The following is a 23,112-nucleotide window of genomic DNA, read 5'->3' as shown; positions in this document are numbered from 1 at the left end:
GCAGGTTTCAAAAACTCACTTTATTCCAATGTGAAATGAAGACGTGATGGTTTAAAAACAAGAAAAAGTTCTTGATCAGCTATGGGGATGCTTCGCTTGCTAGCTCATGCCCACTCCCTTTGAAACAAGGTGTCTGGACAGACCATGCCCATAAGCAGCTCTCAGCAAAGCCCCAGGCAGGGGCCCCCATGGGACACACCTCCCTCAGGCTCACAAGTGGGATCTCTTCCCTTGCTGGGGCTCTGACAACAGGCAGAGAAGCCAGAGGAAGCAGCACAGGCAGGCAGGAGAGGGAGCAGCAGGGGGGCCTCCAGGGACCCCCTCCCTTCCCTGCCACCTCCATAGAAGGTGCATGTGGGGTCAGGACCAGGGAGGGAGCTGGGCTTCACAAAGAGGTGATAATCACTCCTATATCCGGTAACTTCCCCCCAGGATCCATGATTCAGTTCTGGACCCCCAGCCTCTCAAGTCCCCTAGCTCCACTGTGCGTTAGGCAGCTCAGGTTAAAATGAGGAGGATACATTCAGACTAACCCCCAAGGTCATCCCTACCAGGGGTGCAGGCAGAGGGAGGCCTGTCAGGGCCTGTGGTAGCGCCTGCTACTGGGCCTAAGGTGAGATGGGCCAGGGCGGATGCATAGGTGCTCAGGGAATGCCACCACCGACCCCTCCCTTGCCCCAGAGCTGCAGCCACAAAACCAAAGTGCACCCCAGCCCTCCAGCCCTACCACAGAGCTCTGGCTCCACATCCTGGGACACAGGAAAGCCCCCATCTTGTCTGCCTTAAAACCCAGACTTGCAGCCAGGTTGGGCCTGGGGGCAGTGGCAGAAAGAGCAGCAGCCATTAAAGTCAGACATACAAATGACCTGAGAACTCTCCGCTGCACCTCGTCCACTCAGAATCGACTGGGGGCCACGTACAAGTTAGGAAGGACGGATTCAGACACTCATGGGCATGGACACTCTCACACACACCTGCTGGAGGATGGGGGTCACCTGCCCCCCAACTGGGAACTGATGCCCACACACTCCATTCACAGGTCTTCAATTAGGCCTCTGCATCATATATTCAACGAACCAGTGCAAAAACATCTTTTGGGGTGGGGGGGGCAGGCAGGCCAGGCTGGGGTCCCAGGAGGATGCTGGGGCTAGGGGTGGGGTTGGAACATGGAAGAAGAGGGACTTGCTTCCTCTTCCCATCTGCAGGCATGTCCCCCTTCTCCTGGAGTCTGGCTCACTGGTGATGGGGCCGCTGACTGTCCATCTGTCTCTCCCTTTCTATCCCTGCAAGCTTTGGGAAGAAGTGTCCTTGGCAGCCTGGGGCTGGCAGCCCATGTCCTCTGGGGCCCCTGCTGGCTCGGGCTCTGTGGCCATGGGCTCTTCAGCCTTATCCCTGGTTTTGCTGGCCTCCTGGAGCTGGTGCCGCCTTGCCACTTCGGCTTTCAGGTTCTCCAGGTCTTTTTGGCTAAGTAGAAGGGTAGGAGTGAGGGCAGATCAGACTGGACCTTCCAACACCCAACCAGCTTTGGTTACACTTTCACTTGAGTATGGAAAGACTCCTAAATGCCTAAGGCCTGTCTCCCACTCCCACACCCAATTCCTACAGGCTTCCCCTCTACCAAGTAGGAAATGGACATGGGGGGCAGGAAGCTACACCCTGAGCTGACCAAACCATCCCCTACATGGGAGGGAGGGGACAGCAGCTGCTTAGAGTCCCCTGGGAGTCCTCAGGGCCTGCTCTAAAGCACACCCCCACGCTGGACAGTGGGCAGTCAGAGGGAGGATGGAGCCACTTTCTAGGTACTGATATGAAAGACCACCAAGGTACAGCAGACCCTCCATAGCTGACTACCTCTGTAAGTTGAGCTAATTTTCATAGACTGGACAAGAACCACACATACATATCAGTAATATAGCCCTAGTTCCTTATGTTGACCACCTCCATACATTGACCAGTTTGTTGTAGTCCCTTCAGGGGTCACCTTACAGAGGTTCTACTTTACATTGTTAAGTTTAAAAAAAAAAAAAAATCTTTTGGGTGGCGCCTGTGGCTCAGTCGGTAAGGTGCTGGCCCCATATACCAAGGGTGGCGGGTTCAAACCCGGCCCTGGCCAAACTGCAACCAAAAAATAGCCGGGCGTTGTGGTGGGTGCCTGTAGTCCCAGCTACTTGGGAGGCTGAGGCAAGAGAATCGCTGAAGCCCAGGAGTTGGAGGTTGCTGTGAGCTGTGTGATGCCACGGTTACCAAGGGCCATAAAGTGAGACTCTGTCTCTACAAAAAAAAAAAAAAATCTTTCAAAATAAGACTCTGTCTCAAAAAAAAAAAAACAACAAATCTTTTGAGGCCGGGGTGGTGGCTCATGCATGTAATTCTAGCACTCTGAAAGGCCGAGGCAGGTGGATTGCCTGAGCTCACAGGTTCAAGACCAGTCTGAGCCAGAGTTAGACTTCGTCTCTAAAAATAGCCAGGCGTTGTGGCAGGTACCTGTAGTCCTAGCTACCTGGGAGGCTGAGGCAAGAGGATCACTTGAGCCCAAGAGTTTGAGGTTGCTGTGAGCTATGACACCAGAGCACTCTACTGAGGGTGACAAAACAAGATTCTGTCTTAAGAAAAAAAGTCTTTGTGCATCATATGCTACAATTTAGTGTAAAAAAAACAGGTGAAAAAGATCACAGCTATACACTGGGTCAGTTATGCAGAGTATTTCTGGAAGGATTCACTGGGAATGTCTCACTACTGGCTACATGTTCATTTTTTTTTCTGTTGTTGTTGCAGTTTTTGGCCCGGGGTGGGTTTGAACCCACCACCTCCGGCATATGGGGCAGGTGCCCTACTCCTTTGACCCACAGGTGCCACCCAACATGTTCAATTTTGAACCATGCCAATATATTAGTGTATTATGCATTTTAGAAAAGATGCTAGAGGCCAATTTCAAGCAAGGTGGGTGCCTGGAGGAGGGGCCTTACCTGAGAGGAATGAAGAGGATGCCATTGATGACATTGAGCTGCTCCAGGACACTGGCCATGCTGGGGGCTGTGAACTGAGGGTAGGGAACAAACAGTGAGCGAGGCTCACTCACCCCCCAGCGCCCCCACACCACCCAAGAACATACTTTGAGGGGCGGGATGTTGGCACTGGAGCCATTGCGGTAGATCTCGTTCATGGTGCGCTGCAGGGCCACAGCCTGCTGGGTCAGGCACTTGAGGTACTCAGAGCTCTCCTTAGTCTTCTCGTGGTCCTCGCCCAGCTACGGCGACAGGGTGGAGGCAGGAAGGGATCAGGCTGCCCAGGGCCCACAGGCCCAGCTCCAGCCCCCAGGCCCTGCCATAGCCCACCTGGGTCTTATAGATGGTGTAGCCCTCCTTCTCATGCTGCAACGCAGACCGGAACTCAGCTTTGCTCTCATAGACCCGGGCGACAAGGTGGTGGCTGCCAGGAGGCACACAAGGTGAGGGAGGGACAGGAGTTAGCTGGGCAGTGGGGGCCTGACTGGGGTTGGTGGAGTCTCCCCTAGATCCCTCCCTGGAACTGACTGGAAGGGAACAGCAAGTTTGGGGCTCAGAAGAAGTTGAGAGAAATTTTCTCAAGAGAAAATCTGATGAAGACAGAGCACTGGGTCCCTCCCCTACCTCTCTCACCTGAGGGCCACCTTGAGGGCCTTGGGCCCGTGGTACTTGGTGTTGACAGCCAGCGCGTTCTCCAGGAAGCGCAGCGACAGGTCGTACTCCATCACTCCGTGCAGCACCAGCCCGATGTTGTTCTGGGGGGCAGTCGAGGGGCCCTGGTCAGTTCCCAATCCCCTGGGACAGAGGCTAGTCCCTGCCACCCACCTCCCCAGCACTCACGTCCAGAAGGGCCATCTCTGGGTGGTCTTCCCCAAACACCAGCAACATAAGGTAGCGGGCACGGTACAGCAGGCTCAGGGCTGTGGACAGCTGGCTGCTGGCAAAGCAATATAGGGCCAGGTGCATCTGCAGGCAGGTGGGGAGTGATAGGTCAGGGCTGAGCACGAAGGTCAGGGCACCAAGAAACCTCCCACATGATGGTCCCCTATCCACTCACATATTCCTGGATAGTGTTGGGGTGCTCAATGCCCATCACTCGCTCGCTCATCAGCACTGCCTTCTGCTGGTTACTCAGGGCCTGAGGAGAGGAAGGGTGTCAATCCCAGGATGGGCCCTGATGCACACCCAGAATCGCTGGCCCTGGAGAGCAAGCTGGCCCCACCGTGCTGCTCATGACGTGTCAGGCTGTGGCAGTGCATGCCTGCTGAGTCCTTCTAAAACTGCTGTTCTAAGTCCTCTTCCCCATAACAAAATCTATATAAATCTAAAACTAAAATCTTAACTTAAAAAATACATAAACAAACAACAAAAAAAATATCTTTTGACTGAGGGAGCCTGAAGCTTGCTGACCCCTGGAACAGCCTCTCCAAGCCCCAGCCAGGTGAGGCAGTCTGACTGCCACAGGGCCACACGTGGTTACAGATGACCATGACTTCCATGGGGTACTTGCCAGGTGCTCAGCACTATGCTCTAGAACGTGTCCTTGCCAATGCCCTGTGCGGGGAGCCCTGCCAGCACCCCACCACATCCTCCTAGCTGGAGAACACAGGAGGCTCCCAAGCTCTCCCAAAGACATGGTTGTTGATGGTAGGGCTGAGGGAAGCACAGACAGAGAGGGCAACCCATAGCCCCAGAGCCCTCACTTGCCATCCCCAACACCAGGGAGGCCCCAAGGCCTGTGCTGACTCAGCCTACAGGGTGCTCAAGGCTCACCTCGGCGTAGTCGCCCATAATGTAGTGGAGACGGGCCAGGAGGCGCAAGCAGGCACATATCTCGACGTGCATGGCTCCATACACGTTGTTAAACAGGTTCAGGGCCTCATTGATGAGCTCACAGCCCTCCTTCAGGAAGCCTACAGGGCACCCCCAGGGTGGCAAGGTCAAGGCCTGGGACATGCGAAGCCCCCACTTCCACACAGCCCCACCTGGCCACTTACCCTGCTGGACTTTGGCCTGTCCACTTTGGAAGAAATGGAAGGCGTCTGAGGCCTTTGGGTTGACGTGCTTGACCACGGGGAAGATGTTGAGCACATCCTCCTCCGTGAACGCTGGCTTATGGCGGCTGTCAAAGCTGTACTCCTTCAACAGGATCTGAGGCAAGCCCAACACCCACAGCGGCTTCAGCCCCGGGCTCAGATGGCCAGCACCTCCTGACCCCCCCACCGTGTATAGAGATGGCCACCTTAAGAAAAGCACTTTCCCTTGCCCTCTGGGGCACTGCAGGGAATGAGTCATGCCCACCTGGATGCCGGTTTTCAACGAGATCTCACGCAGCAGCGTTATCTTCTGTAGGCCATAGTTCTCCACAGCTTGGTCCACGCTCTCGCTGGGGAAGCAGGTGGGCCTGAGCAGCCCAGTACTGCCCAGCCCCACCTCGCCCTGACAGCTGCTTTGCCCCAGGAGCCTCCCATTCCTGCCCTCCAGTCCCACTTCCCAAAGCGAGTACCCTTCACAATCACCAGCTTCTCTTCTGACCCTTCTGCCCTGGGACTACAGGCCCCTATGCCATCCAAGCCCACAGATCCCTGCCCCAGACACATTGCCTACACACACCACTCAAGGCTGAAGTCAAAGTAGTTCTTGGCCTCCTGGCAGATATTCTTCCAAAGTTCCTGGGGGGTCATGACAGCCCAGGCTGTGTTATCTGTAGCTCCTGGAGGCCGGTTTTTCCTCCTCTTGTTCCTTTTCTTGGAAACCAGCTCATCAGCAGGCAGGTGAGCCACAGGGTTGGGGTAGGAGCTCAGGAAGCAGTTTAGGAAGTGGCTGATGGCAGCTGAAAGCCCTGAGAGCTCGACACCCTGTGAGGGAGGTTTTGACCAAAGTCACAAGGGCCCTCCGCCCCAACCTGGGGCTCTTCCCCAATGCCCAACGTCACCCAGGGAGGCCCTGGCCAGCTGGGGAGGCACCTGTAAGTATGTCTTAAAGATGTGCTTGGCAGAGCGGGTGATGAGTTCTCCGATGCCAATTTTCTGAAAAGGTTCAAAAGGGAACCGTGGTCAGGCCCCAGGCCTCCACCCTGGCCCCACCAGTCTCATGGCCCTCCTGGGGCACTCACATAGACGTGGTCCAGCTGGTCGCGGGCTGGGCTCCGGAGCACCAAGTCCAGCACCTTACCCAGGTAGCGCATGTTGATGCCACGCTGGCGCATCACCTCGGCCAGCGTGGCCCCATCCATGGGCAGCACCACATGCTCTGTGCAATCTTTCACCTGTGGGGGTGACAGGTCAGGCCCTCCCCCACTTGGGTCTTCCCCCGGGGAGCACACGCTGTCCTGGGGCCCTGAGGGGAGGACAGGACTCAGACCCCAGCTCCCTGGAAAGAGGGGAGCAGACGAAGCAGTAGGGACCTGAAAACCTGCCCTGCACTCCAGCATGGGCACAGGGAGAACAACCCCGCTCAGATGCAGGGCCAGCAGCCTGCCAGGTAAAGAATTGAGAGAGCCCAACAGGTGGCACGGGCTCCTTCCTCTCTGACCAATGGGGGCCACTACTCTATCCCCACTTGTCCAGAGGGCTTGAGGCTCAGCAGCCTGAGATGAGAGTGCCACCTGAGCATAGGAGCTCACTTCCACCAATCCTAGCCAGCTGCCAGCCCCACATGGAGGACTCAGTAGGGCAGAGCCCACTCCTAAGGAGCCATGGATGGGGCAGGCTCCCCATCTGTGAAATGTGATGGCCATCTGCCTTGCCTGACTCCCAGGCTGGGAAGAGCCAGGGAAGCCACTCCTGTGAAAAACCCACAAGCTTAGAGTGGGAGATGAAGGAGCCACCCTGACTGCCCTAGGGGCTGTGCTCTCACCAAGCCAGGGATCTGGCAGGAGAGCAAGAAGGCCGCTGCATCCTTCAGCAGCTGCTTCTGGTCCCGAACTTCATCCTGGCAAGACTCGGGGAAACGAACCCCTGGAGAAGAGAGAGGAGAAAGGCTTGAGCCAGGTGGAAGCGAGGCGGGGCAGGCAGGACAGACAAAGCAGGTGCCACCAGGGCTGGTGGGAGAAACACTCAGATGGGCTCACAAACTCAGAAAGAGCCCAAGAACCCCCAAGAGGCTCTGCCCCACCCTGCAGGGCTCCTGCACTGACCAGCCCCCAGCACTTGCCTGGAGAAAAGATGTCAGGGTTGAAGCGAATGTCGAAGGCTGTGCTGCTGATGGAGCCGACCGCCTTGCATGCGTTGCGAATTACCTCTCGACTCCGAGGATCTGCTGTGGAGACACAGTTGATGGAAGGTGGATCCACTCCACTATCAGGGGCTAGGCTGCCCTGAGCCTCACCCCAGCTCCTTGAGAAAGGGGCAAAGACTAGCTGCCAGGCAGGCTGGGGGCTCTCCTCCAGCATCCACTGCAGCCTCACCTGTGCTATCATCTGCAGCAATGGTCTCTGCCAGCTCCTTCACCCTGGCCAGGCCACTAGCGCTGCTGCCATCCTCCTCCCTTTCCGCCTCAGGGGGGTCTTCAGCCTTGGACTCTGACGAAGGAGAACCGCCGTTTTCCAGGGAGGTGGGATTCTCCAGCTTGCTGGCTTTCTGCTGCATTAGCTGCAGGGCCGCCAGCTTCATGAACAGGAGGTACCTACGGCAAGACAGATGGGACAGAGCAGGACATGGGAAAGGGCTGTCTGAAAGTTCTGCTGCCAGCAGCTTCCCGCTGGCTGCAGGGCCCAGAGCCTGGTCCCAGGTTCTTGGCCTGTGGGAGTTGAGGAACATTGTGGGTGGACAAGCCACAGGCATGGGGACATATCTTGCCCCAAGTGAGAGTGTCAACACGTGCATGCACGTGCCAGAGAGCAGCAGGTTACAGCAAAAACCAAGATCTCCTTGGATATGAAGAAGACAGCTAGGATATGGGGGGTCAGGAGGAATGGCTCCTCAACTAGGCCAGGGCTCCTGACAGAGATGGGGTAACACTGGCAGGTTCAGAGTTATTCATTGCATAAATGTTTGATGTGGGTGACTCCTAAGCACCTGTGGTCCCTTTGCTGTGCCCTAGCGTGACATTCACAACAACCCCAGCAGATTTCCAATTTCCAGATGCTCCTTCTGAGAGCACCACGTCAGCCCAGTCCCTGCTTTGGCACCTCTACACTGAGGAGTCTGTGGCAGACTGGGTGGGGGGAGGGAAGGGGGTTCAGCAAGTGTGGCCCGAGCCAACCCTTCTTCCCTTTCTAGACCTTCTCCCTTCAAGGATCTGGCCTCAGAACAACCCAGGGTGCCCAACCCCTGGCAGGGAGCGTTGGGCCTGGCCTTGCAGGGCTGCTTCTTACCTGTGCTCCACAAAGGCATCCACCAGCTCCTGGCGCAGGCAGCAGAGCTTATGTCGGTGGGTGCGGGGGAAGCCAGCACGAGAGCACTCCTCAGGAAGCTCCTCGCCAGGCACAGGCAGGAAGTTGAGGTCAGGGGGGAAGGTGCGCAGCAGGTCAAGGATGTAGTGACGCCCATCATTGCCAATGATGCCCTTGCACTCGACGGAGGAGCAGAGTTCCACCTCCTCATCGCGGTCATTGAGCACCCGGTGCCGCAGGATCTTGAGGGGCCGGCTGGTGCGCTCCAGCAGCTCCAGGTACCGCGGGTGTGACACCACTGTCTTGCCAAAGTCGATAGAGCCGTAGATGACACTCTGCTCCTGGTCCCGCTCTAGGATGCCAGGGATGATGGACTGGGCTGTGACCCTATAGCCGCGGTAATCCACCACCACCGTGCCCAGAGTGTACAGCCCCTCTACGTCCACTGCATTGTATGTGCGCACGCCGTTCAGGTCATTGGTGGGTGCTACGTAGGCTGCCACGTCCCCGCCAAAGTCCTTGTAGTGGTCACGGACATCAAAGCCCAAGCTGAAGAAGATGTTGTTCCAAATGAACATCTGCATCTTGGTCTCCTCACTGGGGTTGATGGCCATCACGTTGCCGTCAATGACCGCCATGGCACCCCGAGTGGCTGCCGCTGTGAAGTCACTGTGCACCTGGGAAGGGCCAAAGTCCAGAGGGTGAGAGGGCGGGCTCAAGACTCAAGTTGCATTACCTGGGTGATGGAGGCAATTAGGCCTGCCTTGGGAGCCCAAGGACACCCCAGCCTCAGTGTCCTTGGAAAGGGCAACAAAATGACTTTTTCCTTTTTTTTTTTAAGAAAACTTTTTTTTTTGGCCAGGGCCGGGTTTAAACCCACCACCCACGGTAGATGGGGCCAGCACCCTACTCCTTGAGCCACAGGCGCCACCCTAAAGAAAACTATTTTTGAGATAAAAAAAAAGGAAAGAAAACTATTTTAGAAAAAAAACTAAATACTTATACTCAGGAAGACAGCCAAGCTGATTAACAAGGTAGGAGGGATGAAGCGGGTTTGGGACCCTTCAGTTATGTGCCAGGTGAACTTGGACAGGTAACCTCTCAGACACAGCTTTCTTTCTTTTTTTTTTTTTTTTTGCAGTTTTTGGCGGGGGCCCGGAGCCCTACTCCTTGAGCCACAGGCACCACCCTCAGACCCAGTTTTCTTACAGGCGTCCTCTGTGCGCACATAGTAAATAAATGAAGTAGCCACCTTTACAAGGTCACTTGTAAAAAGGTATTGACCTTTATAAGGTGTGTAAAAGATTGTAAGAAGTAATGCCTATAAAGCACCTGACACTGCTCCGGCAAAGTTAGTAACCAAGAGGCCAGGTCTTACTTTACCATTGTCACTTCTAGCAAGTAAGATTATGGGAGGTTTTTATTTTATTTTATTTTTTTAGAGACAGAGTCTTACTTTGTTGCCCTCGGTAGAGTGCTGCAATGTTACAGCTCACAGCAACCTCCAGCTCTTGGGCTTAGGTGATTCTCTTGCCTCACCCTCCCAAGTAGCTGGGACTACAAACGCCCGCTACAACACCCAGCTATTTTTTGTTGCAGTTTGGCTGGGGCTAGGTTCAAACCCACCACCCTCGGTATATGAGGCCGGCGCCCTACTCATTGAGACACAGGCGCCGCCCAGTTTTTATTTTTTTTTAAGCAACTTTTTCCTCATTTCTTCTCTTTTTTAGTAATGGGACTGATAATGTTCAAACCCCAACAAGCTGAAAGTACCATGCAAATTAGCTTCAGCCCTGTAAGGGTCAGAGTGTATGCCCAGGCCAGGGCCCCATGGCAATCAACAGAGGGAAGTTGGGTGGCCCTTCACACCCAGCCCAGATGGCAATAGAGCCCTCTCACCCATAGACTCAAAGTCTCAAAGAGGCCAGAAGAAAGGCAGAGGCTGCAGGCACCTTGAATATGGCTCTTTCTCGAAGCAGCCGCTCAGGCAGGTTCTTTCGAGGTAATTCTCTTGTTGTCTGCAGCTCCTCATTCCAGTCCCGGGTCTGCAGAGGGATGAGGGAGGGAGATGAGGGCTCATATAGATGCCCCAAGATCTGCTCCTAGAAGTCCCTTCTTCCACCTCCCCATGGGTAGCCCTTCAGACTTCCAAATGAAGAGACAGGCATGGAGCCTCCAGGGAAGTGAAGAGAATCAGCTCAGCACCCAAGAGGGAGGGGTGCCCAGTGAGGGCAGGGCCAGGCCGCAGGCACCTGTCCAGGAATGTGCTCCTCGTAGCCCAGCCTCGAGGTATAGGCGTCCTCTGCACGCACACAGTCCATGGCGTGCTCCGCCTGCGGGGCCGTCCAGCTGTATACCTGGAACGGGGTGGCGATCCTCTCAAACGGGTGGCGCTGGACCCTGTGGCAGGCAGGAAGGGGAGGGAGAGATGGGATGGCCTACCAAGTTCAGAGCCCTGCCACAGGCCCTGTTTCCTCTGAGGCCTCCACCTGCTCTGCCATCTGCCTGCCCTGAGATGTTGCCCTGAAGAGTCAGTTGGAAGTGAACGGGCCCCTCCTGGGCAGCTGTCTCTAGGGCTGGCTGATAGCTCCCTAGAGACAGGGGGACCTGGGCACTGCAGGCTGGGGCAGTTTCTTCAGGCAGCAGCAATGGAGTTCAGGCTGGCCAGTTCATCCCATATCCCCACAGACGTGAGACAAGGTGGGGCCGTGGGGGCAAAGGCACTACCTTTTCTTCTGCAGCACAGCAAAGTTTTTTTTGAAGGTCGGGCTGATCTGATTGAGCAGCTCCACTAAGGAATGGCTGAGGAAGCGGGGACTGGCAGGTTTAGGGTTGAAGTGATAGGCTGTGGACCTGCAAGGGGAGAGTGGCCACTCAGAGGGGTGCCCCAGATATCTCCCCACAGACTTGGAACAGCCAAGCAAACCAGGGGCCTAAGACAGGTAGGCAGGGACTCACTGGTTCAGGTAAAAGCCCCGTGTGGATGCTGTGATGCTGACTTGCCGGTCCTCAGCTGTGATCACAAACAGGTACATGAGGTCCCCGTGCATCTTGCGGTTCCCGGGGGGCGGGTTCCAGCCACTCATGGTCAGTACTTTGAGGCACTGCAGGGGCTATAGGGATGGCCAGGCATGAGTGGGCCAGGTCTGCCAGTATGGAGCCCTCCACCCACCAACGACCCTCTTCCTCACTCCCCCAGGGAGGCCCACCTTCCAGTCACGGTTCTGGGGCTGCAGGGGACACAGTGGCCGCTCCCGGCTCCCTGGCAAGATGTACTCAGGTGGCGTGCAGTCGATGGGGTCCATCTCCAAGCCCTTCTTCCGCTTCCCACTGTCTGAGGGACCCGAGGCTGGCGGTCAGCACAGGGCCAACAGGGCCAGCCATCTCCCAGCCTCAATATGGTCCTAGTCTGGACACCTCAGGCCAAGGCCCCTCCAGGAGGAAGGTCTGGTCCCTAGCCCCTCAGCCTCTGGCTACCTTGTTCTCTGCCTCTCTGCCCAACCCATTCCTAATGCTTCCTGCACCTCCCAGGTCGCCGTCAGTGAAGACACTCAGGAAGGACAAGGAGTTGCAGTCAACTCCGTTGAAGGCATCAGATGGGTCCAGACTCTTGAGCAGGTCCCGGACATGGCGCACGTGGATGCGGGCCTCGCGCACTGTGTATGGCTCTGTCAGGAAAAGGAGGGGCGAGCAGGGTGTCACAGGGCTCTTCACCCTGGAACAACCTACTCAGCACAGAAAATAGTCTGCAGGGATGCTACCATGAGTGGTTTTCATTTTCAATCCTAGGCTTCCATTTTCAAATTCCACTATGAATATATAAAAGCTGGAGTTCTGGTTTCAAAACATAACACACAACCCAATTGCTGCCTGCTGGTGAATAGGTATGCTTATTCATATAAAACCTCCTGCCAAAGGCCTCCTGAAACACTCACAAGCCTTGGGGAGACCACAGGTTGCCTGCTTTCCACATACTAGTGGGCAGGACCTTCTGAGCTGCTGGGCCCCCACAGCCTCAGCCTTGTTCTCCAGGGCAGCCCTCACTTAGTAGTGGCCTAAGGACTTTCCAGGACCTTCAACTTCGACACACAAGTCCCCCCATGTGTGTTTTCTGAGACTTTAATGGCAGTTCTTTTAGAGGAAGAAAGAGGTTCTGTGATCAACTGAGGACACCACTGAGCTACAGACCTTTTCCATATTTGCTCTTAACAAGCAGATAGGCCCTGGCGACTTCCCAGGGAACTGTAGTTGATAGTCACTTTTGTTTTATAACCACACCAGCTTCACTACACCAGTTGACAGCTTTGACTTCAGGCCTAACTTCCCCACTCAAGGGTTATGAATCTTTTGGGTTTTTTGAGATGGGGCTGTCACCTGGGCTAAAGCGCAATGGTGTCATCATAGCTCACTGCAACCTCAGACACCTGGAGCTCAAGCCACCCTCTTGCCTCAGATTCCAGAGTAGCTGGGACTACAGGCAGGCACCACCATGCTCAGCTAATTTTTTCTTTCTTTTTTGTAGAGATACGGTCTCACCATGTTGCCAAGGCTGGACTCAAACTTCTGGCCTTAAGCAGAAGGGCTTAAGCTTTGGGCTTTAGCCCCCCAAAATGCTGAGATTACAGGTGTGAGCCACTGCACCCAGTTTTTAGTTTCCTTATAAGCCTTACCATCAATCTTTATAGAATTTAATTGAGCTGATTTCAAACCCTGGCCTGGTACTGCCTGATTTTTGTAGAATTGCAAGTCTGCCCTTTAACCTGTGGGCCATGAAGTTGGAGGCCACAAATGTGATGGCCTAAGAAGTAGCTCTGTGCTCCAATCCCACCTCCACATGCTTGTTTGTGACACAGAGATCCCAGCAAGGGTATTACAATGCTGCCTTGTCCCTGTCCCTGGGACTCTCCCCTGGGCAAGCCGCCCAACTTCTGGACCAACCTTCCACCACACGGAGCACTGAGCCCTCCTGCAGCCCCTCAACGCTGCGCAGCTCTGAGAAATGATCCAGCATGTTGCCTTCCAGGTGCAGTGAGAAGCAGGTGCGGTGACAGGTATCTTCACGGTCCATGAGCACCTGGTGGATCTCTTGCACCATCTCCTGGGGGGATACCTGCCAAGAAAGCCCAACCACTCTGATAAGAGGCCACATAGTGGGGAAAGAGGACATATCCCCTTGTCCCCAGCCCAAAGCATCAAGAATAAGTATCCAAAGTACTCAGTTTCCCACCTTTTAGCTTTTGAATTCCAGGCCCTGTTCAAACACCATGCCCACCTGCCCCTGCGTGCGTGTACAGTACAGAGTCTAGCCCCGCTGATTATTCCTGGTGACCTAGTGCAATCCCTGAGCTTAGACTCAGCAGAAGGAAAAACTGGGGGAGAAAAATGGCAGCCTTTCCCTAGAAGGCAAATGTCTTTTGCCTTCCAGAAGGAGTGCTCTGGGGCCTTGCCTTGTCCCCCAGTGAGTTACCAGTTTGCAATGCCTCTAGGTTGGCTCTGACTGTGGAGACTACCCTTCTGGTAGGTGGTAAAATCATAGGACAAGAAGCTGGGGGTGGGGGCTGAAGGGTGCCAGGACCCCAACACTGTCCAGCCATGAATATTCTTCTCCCCAAACAGAGCTGGCAGTCCTAGCCGTTAGCTGTCCTCTAGCCATGGGAAATGACCTGAACGTGGACTTAATTCCCATGTCTGCCACACTAGCTGAGTGACCTTGGGAGAGGCACAGGACCCTGGCTTTCCTGCCTATGCGGGGCCAGGACACACAGGGGCAAAGCTTGGCTTTCTGGCCTCATGCTCTAGGCTCGGGCTCTGGTCCCTAGAACTCCTTCCACCACCATACCTGCAGGGAGAAGGGTTCAATTCCAGGAGCCACAATCTTCACCGAAAAGCCAGTGTCCTGAATGACAATGACTTCCTGTCCAGTGGTCTCATCTCCCGGCTCAGCCTCATCCAGCCCATTTTCCCTAGGTGGCTCAGCCGCCCGCTCCTCTTTCTTCAGCCTCTCGGGGCAATCCCCATTCAAGAGCATGACTGATGGTGGCTCTGGGGGGATGAAAAAAACAGAGCTGAGTCAGGTGGGCCCAGGTGGTCAGGTGGGCATGTGCCCAGTTGAATGGTGACTGTGGTCCTCCCAAGCCCTGGCCCTAACCCAGATACCACAGTCCCACCTCACCCTTGGCACCTGCAAGGGCACTGTCTTCTCATCCGTTTCCCTCCCCTCTCACCTGCTGCCCCTCAGCCCACCATAGTCTGATATCCACCTGGGTACACTGCCCAAACCACTCTACCCAGGATGGCTGAGGACCAAGACCAAGGGTCTTCTCCAACCCTAATGTTATCTGGCTTCTTAGCAGCACACAATTTCCCTGCTGACTTCCTTCTCCTCTTTCCTGACCAAACAGACACCCTTGTCCCCCGCTCTCCAGGTCCATCCTCTTCCATTGGCCCTGAGCAGCCCAGCCTCCCTTCATTCTTACCTCCCCTTCTCCCAGGGCTGCCAATAATATCCTCCTGCCTTGTAGCTCCTGTAGCCAATCCTGGCCTGCAGTGAGCTTCTCAGACCAAGGTAACAGCCACTTACCAGGCATCAATGTGCGGCTGTCCTTTAGGCACCACTAATGACCCATCTTTTGGGGATGGAATTTATCTGTAAAGGCCTCTCTAGTCACCCAACCTAAATCCCCTACTGACCCAGAGGACCTGGCCTCTGCAGCCACAGCCCTGGTGCAGGCCTTTCTTCTATTTCCAGAGTGCCACTTGGAACCCTTCTCATAAGCCCACTGTTCACAAGATCAAGCTTCTTAGAACTTAGGCACCAACCTAAAATCAACCTCAGCTCCTGCTTGCTGAGGTCTGGCCACATCAAACTACTGGAAGCCTAAGAACAGTCCCACAGCCTCTCTCCCACCTCTATGCTTTGGTTTATGCTGCCCAGGTCCCCCATTCACCCTTCAAGGCCTAGGTGAAATATACCCTGATGGCAGAACCACCCTCCCCGCATCATTCCCATAGACATGGCCCCACCTCCCACAGCAGGTGTTCCGCTGCATGGGGGGGGGGGTGGCTGTCCATACCAGCAGCTCTATCTGCCACCTTCTGTCTTCCCCAGAATCAACAAAAAGGCATCACATTAACAGACTAATTTCTGTAAAGCTCTAGCTAAGTCCAATATTTGTGGACAGCACCCAAATCACATGCTGGGGGTGGGGTGGCGGATCAGCAGGTAATGAACCTTCCACTTCTACCTAGAGAGGAGCAAAAGGAGAACCTGTCCCTGCCGGGGAGTTGAAGACTCCTCTCAGAATCCTCCAGCATAACACAGACTTTCCTGTACACTCATTTAGCAAAAGGGGACCTTGGCCCCCAGGGCCTGTGCATGAGCCAGACTGCCCGGCTTGGCTGGAGCTCAACTGCCATGTCACTGAGAAGGATATGGGTCCCCTTCCAGAGAGGACAGCTCACTCGGCTCTGCCCATTCCATTCAGCTCCTCCTCCCCTTCCCTATCTAGCTGTCAGGAGTGGGGTGGAGTGCATTTCCCCAGAACTGTGTGGTCCCTATCCAGACCCACCAGAAACATGGACCAGGGACCTCAGGGAAGGGATCAGCACAGTACAGAAAGGCCTGCCAGACCTGCCTGAGCAGCATACTGAGACCTTGTCTCTACAAAAAATAGAAAAATTAGCTGAGCATGGTGGCATATGCCTATAGTCCCAGCTACCTGGGAGGCTGTGCCAGGAGGATGGCTTAAGCTCAGGAGTTTGAGGTTGTGGTTGAGTTAGCATGAGACCATGGTACTCAGGCCTAGGCAACAGATTGAGATCCTATTTAAAAAAAAAAAAAAAGGCAGGGGCGGCGCCTGTGGCTCAGTCGGTAGGGCACCGGCCCCATATACCGAGGGTGGCGGGTTCAAACCCGGCCCCGGCCAAACTGCAACCAAAAAATAGCCGGGCATTGTGGCGGGTGCCTGTAGTCCCAGCTACTTGGGAGGCTGAGGCAGGAGAATCGCTTAAGTCCAGGAGTTGGAGGTTGCTGTGAGCCATGTGACGCCATGGCACTCTACCCGAGGGCCATAAAGTGAGACTCTGTCTCTACAAAAAAAAAAGGCAGCTAGGCACCTATAGCTCAAGCGGCTAAGGCACCAGCCACATACACTGGAGCTGGCAGGTTGAATCCAGCTCGGGCCCGCCAAACAACATGACAACTACAACCAAAAAATAGCCAGGCGTTGTGGCAGGCGCCTGTAATCCCAGCTACTTGGGAAGCTGAGGCAAGAGAACTGTTTAAGCCCAAGAGTTGGAGGTTGCTGTGAGCTGTCATGCCACTTTGTCTCAAACAAAAAGGCACACCAGGGGACAGAGAGAGAAGCCACTCCTCCATTCCTGTCTCCCCACAACTTTATGATAAACAGGACCTCCAGGAGCTCAGATATAGTCCTCCAATCCACCTCACCCCAACGATACTGAGTATCTAAGAGTATCTAAGGCCCAGAAGGTTCAGAGCCTCACCCAACGTTACTGAGTCAGAATGGACCCGATTCCCTCCAGCAGTCCACACCCCCATGTGTCTACGCTGCCCCAATCCTTGCTACTGTGGACCTTCAGTAACTGTGTCTGTCATCGCCTCTCCATACCCACCACACTCACTCCAAGCCTGCAGTGAGGCTTGGATGCCTCTTTCCAGTGAGGAACAGCTCCAGGCAGGGCAACCCCCACCCCTAGCAATTGAGCAACCCTGCCCCAAAATGAAAACCTCTTTGAATCTAATGACAGATAGGAGAGGCAGTGGCTTGCCAGCTTCCAAAAAGCAGCAGAGGAATGACAGACAGGAGGAAAAGCTCCTTGTTACCTGGCAAGCTCTGGGAACAAGGGGAGAGGCAGGAAGGGTCCCTGCTCAACATGCAGCAAGTTTTGAGCTCTGAGATCCAGAAGTGGGGAGTCAGAGACCTAGACCTAGACAGGGAGTCTGTGCTCTTTGGCATGTATGGAATGGGGAAGATGTGGAGAAGGAGAAAAGACAAGTAAGGTGGCTACAGCTCCCAGTCTGCCTTCTCCGGAGGGGAGCCTACTGGTCCCAAGGGCAACTATTCCCTGATCAGATTTTAAAGGAATGTAGTTGGTTCCCCAGGGGCTTCCTCTCCCCAAGATAGCACTCCTGCACCTCCCCATTCCTCCAAGGAACCCTGAAGGTCTCCCCACCACTAGGTGAAGGCCAAGTGATCTCCCCAGCAAGAGGCTGGCCAGCTGGTTCATGCAGCCCCCACTGCCCACCTGGTGCAGTCGGCTCTGGAGTCTCATCACTGCCATGGCAGCCAGGCTCAGGCCCAGCACTGCCTGTGTCTCTCTTTCCAGGCTCTGCCTCTGCCGCTACCCTTGCCCTAATGCAGCTGGTCGGCCCTGGACTGGAGCTCCGGCTGGCTTCGGGTTTCAGTGGGGCCAGGCCTGCTGGGGCAGCCTCAGGAAGGGCACACTCCCCCTGCCTCGAATCACACTCAAGGTCGGCCAGAAGGACGGCTGTGGGCCAGGAGGCCTCAGTGGCTCCAGGACCCCGGAAGCTGCCGTCAGCACTCAGGCCCACCTCCCTATACCCCTCAGAAAGGGGGTCACTTCTGGCGAAGTTGCTAGGCAGGCTGGAGAACCTGTCACTTGCAGTACCTGAACCCCTCAAGATTGAGGGCCTAGGAGACTGGCTGGCAGGGGAAGGGCACAGCAAAGGGGTCCTCTCCTCAGCTCCAACCCCACTGGGGGTGGGCAGGACTGCTTCGGCCAGCTGTCGGCAACAGCTGGCGCAGACCCGGGCCCAGGCCATGACGTGGCCACCCCTGCTCACCAGTCTGCAGGCACTGATCACCCTGCCCGCCCCCTGGGTCAAGTGGCTGGCTGGGGCCCATGGCTCCTGCTGCCCCCTGCAGGTGACCTGGCAACTATACCTTTCCTCAAAGCCATTGGGTCTGGAGGGAGGGGTTGGGCCCCCAGTCTCCACCAAGAAACTGGCAGGCTCTGTCTTCCCTTCCCAGCAGCTCTGGCACTGCCAGGAGAAAACCAAGGCTCTCCCTGGGGAGAACAGAGCTGGCAGCAAGAGGCTGAAGGCCACTGGGCTGAGAAGGAGCATGCCCAGCCTCGCCAGGGCGCCTTCCCAGAGCCTCTGACTTGTTGCCAGGGCCCAGCCAGGACTGCTCCGGCATCCATATTAACCAGGATGGAGGCGGGATCCAGGATCTCACTCCAGGTCCCCTCCCCCCAAGTCCCAGGGACCCAGGCAGCCCCAACTGTCCAGCACTGAGCAGACCCTTAGCCTCCTCACAGCCCCCATGAAGCATTCTGGAGCTCACCAGCCCCTCCCTACACACACCCTAAGCCTCTGGAGAAAGGGGTGGGGCAGGACAGTCTGGCAATGACCCTAAGGGAGTGCTGACAGCCCCTCCTGGTTACAAAAGAGCTTCCAGGCCCAGCCCACAGCAGTTTCCTACATCAGCCCATCTCACATGAGGAAACTGAGGCTCCAGAAGGCTAGCAGGGAAGCTGCCCTAGTCACAGAGGCAGTAGGCAGCAAAGCTGGATCAAGAAAAAAACAGGCTCATCCCTGAGAAGGGATGAAGAAAACAGGTATGTCAGATGCCCAGGGGCGCTGCTTCCACTGGAAGTCTTCCATCCAACACCCTGAGGGGCCAGGCTGTAACCCACCAGGTAACAGGTAAGCAGCACCTCCTTCCTCCTCTTGGCCTCTGGGCTCCACCCAGAAGGCAGCTCTAACTCTAATCACAGAAGTCCCTCAAGCCTCAGCACCCTCTCTTCCCATTTGCCAAGTGGCACCACTGAGGCTCTAGTTTTAGGGGAAAAGGAAAAAGGAGGTCCTCTGAAAAATGGGCAAGGATTGCCCCAACAGTACTCTGCATGCATGCAAGCTCTCGAGCACACACACAGCCACCCAAGTTTTCGTTGGACAGATTATTGTGAAAAGATAAAGTGTCTCTTTGTCCTAGCTTGGGAGTACTGGGATCCCAGAAGCAACACACAGGAGTTAGAGAGAAAACTTAGGTTACCTCAGGTAGCCTCTGTGTGCCTCCCCAATCTGGTCTCACTCAGGAGACTGGGCCAGGGCCAGGCTACACCTCAGCCAAGGCCTCAGCAGGTGAGGCTTTAGCAGGAAGTAAGGCCCCAAAAGACACGAGCCCATGCTAGGAACCCAGGGCTTCAAGGAAAGGAGATAGAGGGAAGGGAGGTAGCCTATCAAAGACCCTGAGGAGGTAGGTACCTGTTTGCCTCCTTCCTGTCCCACCCAGGCCAGAAGCAGGTCTTCAGGGTCTGAGGATCCAGAGGTCCTCAAGCTGTTCTGCCCTAAATCCTACCCAAGAGCTTCAGGATCTTGTTGGGGAGCTCCAGTAAGCCCCTAAACTCCTCCCCAGTCTGCCAGCCCCTTCTCCTCCCCCTCCGGGCCATAACTCCAGGGAGCCCTCCCCTAGGCAAAAGGAACTCCACACCACTGTGAACTTGAAAAACCTGCAGGTTCTCTTAACCCCTAAAAGCTGCTTTATTCCCTGGAAGGTAACTGACCCTTACACCTTCCCTCCCCCCCCCAACAGACTTAATCACTTCTTCCTTAAGAGCAGGTGTCCTCAAACTTTTTAAACAGGGGGCCAATTCACTGTCCCTCAGACCGTTGGAGGGTCGACTATAGTTTAAAAAAAAAAAAAAAACTATGAACAGGTGGCGCCTGTGGCTCAGTGAGTAGGGCGCCGGCCCCATATGCCGAGGGTGGCGGGTTCAAACCCGGCCCCGGCCAAACTGCAACAACAAAAAAAAAAATAGCCAGGTGTTGTGGCAGGCGCCTGTCGTCCCAGCTGCTTGGTAGGCTGAGGCAAGAGAATCGCGTAAGCCCAAGAGTTAGAGGTTGCTGTGAGCCATGTGATGCCACGGCACTCTACCAGAGGGCGGTACAGTAAGATTCTGTCTCTACAAAAAAATAACAAAAAACTATGAACAAATTCCTATGCACAATGCACATATCTTATGTTGAAGTAAAAAACAAAACGAGAACAAATACAATTCACATCGCTTCATGTGGCCAGCGGGCCGCAGTTTAAGGATGCCTGCTTAAGAGGACTGGAGAACCTTCAAGATCTGGTCATTGGCCTCAGTTCTGATGGTCAGGTAGGAGCCTGCTGGGGGTCTTCATTAAACCCACCTCTTTTTAACAGATCTGGGCTGGGTGTAATACAAGTCCTAGCTATCTATACCAGCATCTCAGGGAAACAGAAGTCAACGTTCTATCCACTAGTATGCTCCCAGTTTCTCCCGAAATGAACAGTTGTGCACTTTCCCAACCCAGCTCACCCCAAATAGAGACCCTCAGCAGTAAATGAGAATGGGCTTCAATGATGCCCTCACAGAAATCCCCAACAAACTTTCCTCTCCTCATCCCTACTGTTCTCAGCTCATAATCCAAACCACTGCACTTGCCCCAGCTTCCTCTGGGCCATGCCAGGGCAGCCTTGGCTTGCTGGCCATGAGCTGGAAATCCAAATACTTCCCTTAACAAAATTGCTGTGTGACCTTGGGCAAGTCACTTCAATTCTTCAGGTCTCATTGATAGAAAGGAGGTTGCCTGTCCCAACTTCCTTTAATCTCGCCTGCCCCACTGATTCAGAACAGAGCCTGGCAGGTTGGAGTTATTGGCATTTGCTGTTCTGCCCAAACCTTGGCCTTCTCTAGGCAATAGGCAAAGCGGCCACAGAACCTTTCCCTCACCCCAGAGTAATTCTGCTGTGATGGGACAAGGTCAGAGAGTTTAAGGCAGTCCTTATCCTGACTCCCAAGTTAGCTGGGAAAGGAGATGATGATGAGCTAAGACCACAAATCCTGAATGAGGAGAGTCAGAGGGAGAGGAAAATAGGAATAATTCTGCACTGCACTTCACTGCCACCCAGAACAGAGAAGGCCACAGCCCAGCCCCAGGCTCTGAGGAAGATTTGGGGAGATGACAATTGAGGATCTGAGAAGGGTCTTCCAGCTCCAAGACTGGACTCTGAGACACAATAAAGGTGAAGGGAACAGAGAGAACAGAAGGGGCCTAGGAGAAATGGAGGGAAGCAGGCCCCTCCCAACACAAGCTGCAGCCACTCCCAAAGCAACACCACACAGCCCCCATGAGAGAGCTCAACTCCACACTGCTGACCTTTGCCTTAAAAAGAGCAATTCTGGTCTGACCCACTTTTCGCAATACGGCAGGTTAATGATCAAGTTCTGGCACAAACACCTCCCTCTGCCAAGGAGCTTGGCTTAGATCCCATGCACAGGAAGACCCTCCCGAGGTTTGCCCACCAGGCTGACATCTAAGAGGGCAGAGATCACAGCCTGAAGAAGTAGGGTTAAAGCCTTGCCTGTGGGGATAAGCTAGAGAAGACCCCTCACTACATACACATTCCACCTCCTCGTGCTGTTCCTAGAGTCCAAGTCTGAAAAGCCTCAAGCCGAGCCTCACTCCCAGGGCTGCAGCCCTGCGCACAGGGATTGCCTGGGATACTGGCGCTAAGATTGGCCTAAGGACAGATATTCCGTAAGTGCCAGAGTGACCCTCAACACTGAGGGCTCCTCAAGCCCGGGAGCTGAGGGGGTGGGGCCATCGATTCTATCGGTCTGCGGCAGCGGCGCACCCCGAAACCGCGTGTGCGCGCACGTGTCCCCGCGATCAGGCGTGCGTGTGACCGCCGCAGTTGCCCTCCCCAGGACCCCACGTGCGAAACCCGGACCGCAGCCGGGGGCGACAGTGAAGGTGACCTTCAGGGCGGGGGTGGCCCGGTGGAAGGCCCAGCGAGATACAACTGGGTGCGGCGCAGAGAGAAGGTGGCGGTCCCCGCGGAGTCCCGCACCCGCCTGTCCGGCCTGCTCCAGCCACTCCTCCTCCTTGCCCAGCAACCCACTGGTCCCGGCCCCACTCACCGGCTGTGCCTGGCCGCCCCTTGCCACCGGCCTGCGAGCCATGATCCCGGGCGCTGTCGGCTGGGGCGGCCGCCGGCAACTCGTCCGTCTTGATAACCATGGTGGCGGGAGGGGGCGTCCAGCTCGGCTGTCCCGGCCGCCCGCCGCGCCACTAACCTAAGTGCCCTGCGCGCCGCGGCCGCTGCGGGAAGGACGGAGTCACCGGCCCACGTGGTGCGCGCTGTAGCCTTTGACCCCACCGCCGCTCCCCTGCCCCGCCCTCGCGCTCGGCCCGGCCCACGGAGGCCCGCGAAGGACAAAACGCGCCACTCCACTTTACCCGTCCACCGATGCGATGATGTTCCCGAACGCCTTAAAGGCGACGTACTCTGTCTTAAAAGAAAAAGGTGTCAATCCCCGGGAGGGGCGGGGCTTCAGAGAGACTCCCCGCTGTTCGCTGCCCGTGGGGCGGGCACTATGACCTTGGGTGGAGACTTCTCGAGGACTACAGTTGCTAACCCTCCCCTCCCCCAGCGACCCTAAATTTTCTCTTGCAGATCAACCAAATGAACAGTCTGAACAGTCTCTAATCAACCTTGTAGGCGTCGTACTCCTCACCAAGTGTGAGATTTCCCGCCGAATGGGTGGAGTTGAGGTGTGTCTGGATTATTGAGGAGGGGGCGGAAGTGAGCCTAGAGCACCGTAGTCACCAGAGGCGGCGGATGAGGCTATGGCCAATGCGGATAAAATGTCAGAAATGGACCCAGCAAACTTTGGGCAATAACGGGCTCTTTTCTACCAGCGTCCTCCTTGACACCCTCCACCAATGGGTCCTCATTTCTGGTCTGGTAATCATTT

General features: G+C 55.5%; 1 protein-coding gene across 5 annotated transcripts; it reads right to left on the bottom strand.

Moving 5' to 3' along the window:
* On the bottom strand, positions 1–22,618 carry CLUH (clustered mitochondria homolog). 5 transcript variants are annotated; one of them, XM_053568968.1, is made up of 26 exons: positions 22,276–22,618; positions 14,180–14,382; positions 13,279–13,450; positions 11,865–12,008; positions 11,550–11,674; positions 11,299–11,453; positions 11,068–11,193; positions 10,593–10,740; positions 10,293–10,385; positions 8,323–9,017; positions 7,414–7,631; positions 7,161–7,262; positions 6,864–6,964; positions 6,121–6,273; positions 5,972–6,034; positions 5,619–5,863; positions 5,307–5,391; positions 5,003–5,156; positions 4,779–4,918; positions 4,063–4,143; positions 3,846–3,971; positions 3,639–3,760; positions 3,336–3,429; positions 3,113–3,247; positions 2,967–3,040; positions 1–1,464 (listed from the first exon to the last, which is right to left on the bottom strand). In XM_053568968.1, exons 1-26 carry the CDS (start codon positions 22,373–22,375, stop codon positions 1,278–1,280), a joined length of 4,041 nt encoding a protein of 1,346 aa, XP_053424943.1. In that variant the 5' UTR covers positions 22,376–22,618; the 3' UTR covers positions 1–1,277. The 5 variants fall into 5 exon arrangements, with proteins under 5 accessions (XP_053424943.1, XP_053424942.1, XP_053424944.1 ...); XM_053568967.1 differs by having other exon boundaries at positions 7,161–7,265; positions 22,276–22,616; XM_053568969.1 differs by lacking the exon at positions 22,276–22,618 and adding an exon at positions 19,592–19,775 and having other exon boundaries at positions 7,161–7,265.
* Positions 22,619–23,112: the final 494 nt, after the last annotated feature.

Source organism: Nycticebus coucang, chromosome 18 (genome assembly GCF_027406575.1).
Source record: "Nycticebus coucang isolate mNycCou1 chromosome 18, mNycCou1.pri, whole genome shotgun sequence".
In the NCBI taxonomy this organism is placed as follows: domain Eukaryota; kingdom Metazoa; phylum Chordata; class Mammalia; order Primates; family Lorisidae; genus Nycticebus; species Nycticebus coucang.
Note: the sequence above shows the minus strand (reverse complement) of the source record. Positions and strands in the feature narration are given on the sequence as shown.

Excerpts from the sequence above, each read along its gene's own strand:
- CLUH (XM_053568967.1), bottom strand. The coding sequence starts at position 22,375 with ATGGTTATCAAGACGGACGAGTTGCCGGCGGCCGCCCCAGCCGACAGC. Across the intron at positions 11,454-11,549 it reads CCCAGAACCGTGACTGGAAG|CCCCTGCAGTGCCTCAAAGT; the intron begins GTGGGCCTCCCT and ends CCATCCCTATAG. Across the intron at positions 11,194-11,298 it reads CGGGGCTTTTACCTGAACCA|GTCCACAGCCTATCACTTCA; the intron begins GTGAGTCCCTGC and ends CTCCCCTTGCAG.